The sequence below is a fragment of the Stenella coeruleoalba genome, assembly GCF_951394435.1.
Source record: "Stenella coeruleoalba genome assembly, chromosome: 11".
Lineage (NCBI taxonomy): Eukaryota > Metazoa > Chordata > Mammalia > Artiodactyla > Delphinidae > Stenella > Stenella coeruleoalba.
The window spans coordinates 26,885,069-26,891,068 of record NC_137157.1 but is presented as its reverse complement, the minus strand read 5'-3'; the positions used below and the strand labels follow the sequence as shown (position 1 = coordinate 26,891,068).

General features: G+C 43.2%; 1 protein-coding gene across 9 annotated transcripts in view; it reads left to right on the top strand.

Annotated features, from left to right (window-relative positions):
* The first annotated feature begins 1,912 nt into the window (after positions 1-1,912).
* The window catches only part of CRADD (CARD and death domain containing adaptor protein), a 254,034-nt gene continuing 249,946 nt past the window's right edge, over positions 1,913-6,000 (top strand). For 8 of the 9 annotated variants that reach the window (XM_079937580.1, XM_079937581.1, XM_079937584.1 and 5 more), the window contains exons 1-2: positions 1,920-2,967; positions 3,595-3,898. In XM_079937580.1, the coding sequence (XP_079793706.1) occupies positions 2,947-2,967; positions 3,595-3,898 (325 nt within the window). In that variant the 5' untranslated portion in view covers positions 1,920-2,946. Of the gene's footprint in view, positions 2,968-3,594; positions 3,899-6,000 lie in introns of all 9 variants that reach the window. The other variant, XM_079937587.1, reaches the window with a different exon arrangement.

Below are 6,000 nucleotides of genomic sequence, written 5' to 3'. Positions count from 1 at the left end.
GTCCTCCAACAGGCTGATTGATAGCAGCTGGCTAGCCAATCAGAGAGCCAGCCTAGTCATTTAGGGGGCAGCATGGATGCTTAGCTCAATTTTCCAAAAGGGGAATTTGATGGCCAAGGGCTTCACCTTATGGTTTTAGGTGAGATCCTTAATAGCCAACCTCTCAAGTTCTTCACCGTAAGAACTCCATGTGCCTCAGCTCCTGCACTGTCTCTGCTCATGCCATCTCTCACTCTCTTCTCTTCTGTGAGCTCTCATGGAACCCACTGTTGGCTTACCACCTCCCCCTGTACGTCATCAGCAATGTCTCCTTCTCTTTCCTAGGAGATCTCAAGCCTTTCCAAATACAATGAGTCATTAAGAAGCATTTTTAAAATATGTAGTTTTATATGGGTGTTTTTGGTGTTATTTGTTTCAACTTTGCTATTTGTTTGAAAGTTATCAAAGTTTACAGTTGGAAAAAATCCTTTTTTTTTCCTTCCCCCAAAGTCAGTAACCTCAGCTATTGACACTATCGCAAGAGCTTTGTACTTTATCTGGATGAAGACAGAATATTGCTAACACCTGTCCACCAACAGGAGGAAAATCTTGCCCAGGAAAGGATGGCAGTTCCAGAGTGAAAGAAGATGGTGAGAGTGAAGAGAGTACCTGGAACTCAAGAGTATCAAGAATAGGAGGTGGCACCAGAATGATTTACTAATATTTTGGCTGTCATTAGAATAGTAGACACTTCACCATACAGGGGTGTGTCATGTACTGTGTACTGGAAAGGGCATGAAATCAGAGGGACCTGGTTATAATTCAGGTTTTGCTATATATTAGCTTTGAGATTTTGGCTAAGACACTTGACCACTTTGATTCCATGGTCCTCACATGTGGAACGTGTAAAATGCTAATGATAATAATAATACTTGCCACCCAATGTAAAAATATTGTCACTGGCATAGTAAAATGGCATATTGGTATAGTAACCCTTTAAACTTGTTACAAAAGTTAGAATGTTTTGAGGAGGGAGGTTTAGAAGTGCTTTCCATTGATTTGCTTACAAAGATATTTTCATCTTCCACTAGAAGTGTTGGCTATGAAAAACCTCTATAGAAATAATGATTTTTGAGGTTTTCTTCTGTTACTGTCAACCACTTTTAGCAGGTGTACAACTTTCTGTGTATGTCACCCAATTGACTTAAAAGTGATTTAATGAATGTATTTACTGATTGCCTCATTTCATAAAGGAATCTGAGTAAGGACCCTCAATTTAACATTCTTTTCTCTTTATATATTTGGAGCAGGCATTTATCTTGCCTTCCAACTCCAAACTACATGCCCCAGACACACTTACTGCTAATGTCCCTAATTCCTCATGACAAATCCCTATCTGTGCAGAATAACTGGTTGCTTGCTGTAACTGAATCCTGACTGATTGATTTGTACACTTTTTTGGGGCAGGACCCCTGTGATATAGAGGAATGAACTTGCATTTTAGTGGGGGGAAAACAGATGATAAACAAATAATTAAGTAAAAGTTTTAGTAACTGATATGTCCTTCAGGTAAAAATAAAGCTGGAAAAGGGGATGTGGAGCGCAGGAGGTGAATGTTGTGAGTTTAAATACCGTGGTGGTGGGTACTGCAGTTTTAAATACAAGTGGTCATGGAAGGCTTCCCTGATAAGGTGACTTTTGAGACCCGACTATTATGTCAATTGGGTACAAGTCCCTGGTGGAGTTCATGTGTTAAAATGCAATTATCCAATTACTCCTTTCCTTAGATAACTCCCTAAATGACGCTATTTTCCATCTCCAGGTGGTTATATTCTCTACCCACAGCAAACATGGCGGAAAAGGCTTCATCCTGATATCTGGGCCACCAATAAAGATGGCCACAGCACTTCCTGTGTTTGCCCTTAACAAAGATGGCGACAATACTTCCTGTTCGGGGCTTTTGCCTTCAACAAAAATGGTGTTTACGGTACAGGTTCCCTGACACTTTGGATGTCCGGTTGCAGTTTTTTTTTTTTTTTCCTTAGGATACGTGTTTGCAGACGTAAGTAACAGGATCCCAGAACCCCCGTATGCATCTTTTCTCGAAGGCCCCGCGCCGCGGCGTCTGTGGCCTGGGCCCTGCGTGGCTCCCCCGCCCGCTAACTTGCTCGCGGCGTTCCCGAGCCGCTCGGGCTGGGGTGGCGGTGGAGGTGCTCGGGGCCCTGCTCTCCCCTCGGTCTTCTCTGCAGGTCATTCCCAGCACCCGCTTTATAGCGGGTCAGGTGGCCCCTAAAATCTTTCATAGTTCTTCCCGTTCCTAATGCCACAGGGCTTCAGCTGGCGAGGCGGGAAATAAAAAGTTCCACATCGGCGGGGACAGCCCAAAGGGCACATTTTCCTGCTCACCTGCCGCCTCTCGGGGTCGCCCGCTGTGGCTCTACTTTCTGTGGGTGTCATAAAGCTCCATTTGCCGCCCCCCGTCTCCCTTCCCCGCCACTTACCCTCTTAGCCGTCCCTCTGCTCACTGGTGCAGTGGTCTTAGAAACAAGCCTTCCATGGCGTGTGGACATTAAAAAAAAATCTTTTAAAGGAAAAAAAAAAGCACAACATTAAACGTCCCGTGCATGTGTGGCTATGACAGTGTTGTGATGGAGATTCGAAATTCTTCCAGAGGAGGGCTGGAGTCTGTGACTATATATAAGATTTACTGTAGACTGGGCATGAATGCCTAGTGTTCTCCTTGAAGGCAAGGGTGTATAGGCCTTTTCTCTTAGGGAAAAAGATCCTTAAACTTATTGGTACCTGCCGGTTTATTGCCCCACTTCCATTGATGATCAGGTTCTGCAGATGCCCTCGGTCTTAAGGGCACTTGTGTGCATATTGGCGGTTTCTGCGGTAATGGGGTATCTCTGATGAACGCAATGTTAAAGGAAAAGCACTATTTCTTCTCAAGTATGTTAGAATGAAATGCTCCTCTGTAATCCTCAGGTAAAAGTTGCTTTTTTTTTTTTTTAGAAGATGTTGGGGGTAGGAGTTTATTACTTTATTTATTTTTGCTGTGTTGGGTCTTCGTTTTTGTGCGAGGGCTTTCTCTACTTGTGGCAAGCCGGGGGCCATTCTTCATTGCGGTGCGGGGGCCTCTCACCATCGCGGCCTCTCTTGTTGCGGAGCACAGGCTCCAGACGCGCTGGCTCAGTAGTTGTGGCCCAAGGGCCTAGTTGCTCCGCGGCATGTGGGATCCTCCCAGACCAGGGCTCGAACCCGTGTCCCCTGCATTAGCAGGCAGACTCTCAACCACTGTGCCACCAGGGAAGCCCCCAAAGTTGCTTTTTAAGCAGGGTCTCTAATCCACTTTTCCCCAAATCTCTTTATGGAACAAGGAATGGAGCTAGGACCCCATTGTGTGGAAAGTAAAAGCAGAGAAGATGATTCATGTTCTGAAGCATTCGAAGTTAATTCAGCTTGGCTTAACAGCCGTGTGTTAAACACCATGGCCTGGCGTTCTGCTAGGGTTCAAAGATGCCCGTGACCTTAAGGAGCTTGCATTGTAAGACACTATCTTTAGAGGCTCATCAGGCTTCCTGTGATCTGAGCTACCATTTTGTGTCTTCCCAGGGGGAGATGGAGGCTAGAGACAAGCAAGTGCTTCGCTCCCTTCGCCTCGAGCTGGGTGCAGAGGTACTGGTGGAGGGACTGGTCCTCCAGTATCTTTACCAGGAAGGGGTCTTGACGGAAAGCCATGTTCAAGAAATTAAAGCTCAAACCACAGGCCTCCGGAAAACAATGCTTCTGCTGGATATCCTACCTACCAGGGGTCCTAAAGCATTCGATGCCTTCCTAGATTCCCTGCAAGAATTCCCCTGGGTAAGGGAGAAACTGGAGAAGGCAAGAGAAGAAGCCATGGTTGAGCTGCCTGCAGGTAGGCCTCAAAAAGATCATTCCAGACCACCTCCAAGATTGTTGGAACTGTGCCCTTTGGATTTGAAGTTGGGGTTTTAGGCTGGGTGGGGGTTGGCAGGTCCTGAAAGTGGGAAAGGAGTTTGGTTTGCAGGCATGTGGCGCTGGAGGGACTGGTTGAGGAGATGGAGTTAGGAAGTGCAGGGAAGGAGGGAGGAATGGAACACGATTGAGAGGGTGACGAGGGAGCTCAGAGAATACATTTAGAAATGCTTCCAGGGAAAGTTGGCAAGTCACTTGGGAGGCCTGTTCTCATCAGAGAGCCAGGTCATATCTCAGCCCTTGGCATTGGGAGCCATTTGGAAAGTGCAGATGGGAAAGCAGGCTTTAGGCTTCCTGATAACTGATTCGTGGGGTGCCAGAGTGGCCGGCCGGGAAAGGTCAGACTCATGAAGAAGGGGACAGCCTCTAGGAAGGCACGCCTTGCACCTGTTCCCTGGGCTGTCCTGCATGGCCAAAAGGGATTATTTGGAAGGCTGGCTTAGTTTGTTTTTAAAGACTATTGATTTAAAGTCATCCTTTTTAGTTTGGCTTTGTTCAGACACCTGGAGTATTTAATTTTATAAGGACAGTAGTTTTTTTTGGGGGGGGGAGGTGTCTTATTTTGATTTTAAGGAACGTTGGAAGCTATAGAAAAGAGAAACAGTCCTAGTGCTATCAGCCTGGCTTGTAGCAGGAAGATGTGAGATGAAACACTTATTTCTTCTCAACACCTCCCATGACAGTCTACTTTTTACAGAGATTGAGGAGCAGAGAACTGAACTGGCAAAAAAAAAAAAAGAAGGAAAAAAGAAAGTTGACTTGTAAATTTTTAACAGAGTTAGGAAATTGACATTCTTAGTTTTTTATAGCAGTGATAGTTAGACCTACCCCAACTCAGGGATCTCCAGAATTTGTTGTTGCTGTTTTTCAAATACCAATATAACTAGTAAAAACACAAATGCCGGTAATAAAGAAACTACTTTTATTATTTTTGCCCCATGGACCTCATATTTTGAATGATTTTCCAGACCACATGATAAGTAATCATGACTAATTCTTCTAATATTTTTATTAATGACATATGTCTGAATATTTGATCAACATGAGATAACTGGGTGACTTAGGAAGGCCTGGGAAAATCCCAGTGGAAAAAGCAAAAATATTTTCATTTCCTTGCATGGCCAAATTACAGGTAAATGTATGTTCCAGGCTTTTTGAAATACTGAAAAAAGCTGGCCTTTGAGGACCGCAGGAATTTTCAGGTTGGATTGTTCTTACAAAATAAAATACTCCAGGTGTGTGAACAAAGCCAAACTGAAGTAGGTAAAATGTTTCTACCGCTTGATTGAAAGCAGAATATATAACATAGAAGTGGGGAGATGTTAAAAGAAATATTAGGGTGTCCGATATCTTTTCATGGTATTTGACTTAGAGGTTCCTCTTGGCAACACATAGTTGGAAATAACAAAACAGGCAAAGCTGAAAGCCTGTTACTACTGAAATACTTAATTTAATTTTATAATCATTGTAGGTGTTGTAAATAGTATGATTGTATGTTGTTCAAAGAGATGTGACCCCGTTTTCATTTCTTCTGATTCATTCAAAGAACAAGAAAAGTTATTTTTACCAAATGGTGAAAGTTACAATGATGTTAAAGAAAAAAAAGAAAAACATATATATTTTTAAGTGAGCAGTATGAAACATTGCGGAGCAGGAAAAAATTCAGTGTATCTGTGCTGAAGTTTGGAAAAATAACGTTAATACGTTAATTCTGTGGAAGTGGTCAAATGGAACGATAGGTTGGCTACTGCACAAATGAAGTCCTCTCAATTGTTTTACTTCTTGTTGAGTAACACTGCTACTGAAAAAAATATCCTGAAGAGAGAATTTGATTTACATAGCGTTCTGTATACTTTCCACAGTGGCAGTTACACAAACTCACTTTTTAAATAGTTTTTGTTAATTACTGAATATTTTAAGTAAGATTACAAAATATAAGTAAGGTGTGAAGAACAATGGTACAGTGAACACCTGTCTCCCCATCACTCAGTTAAAAAATATTACATGGGGCTTCCCTGGTGG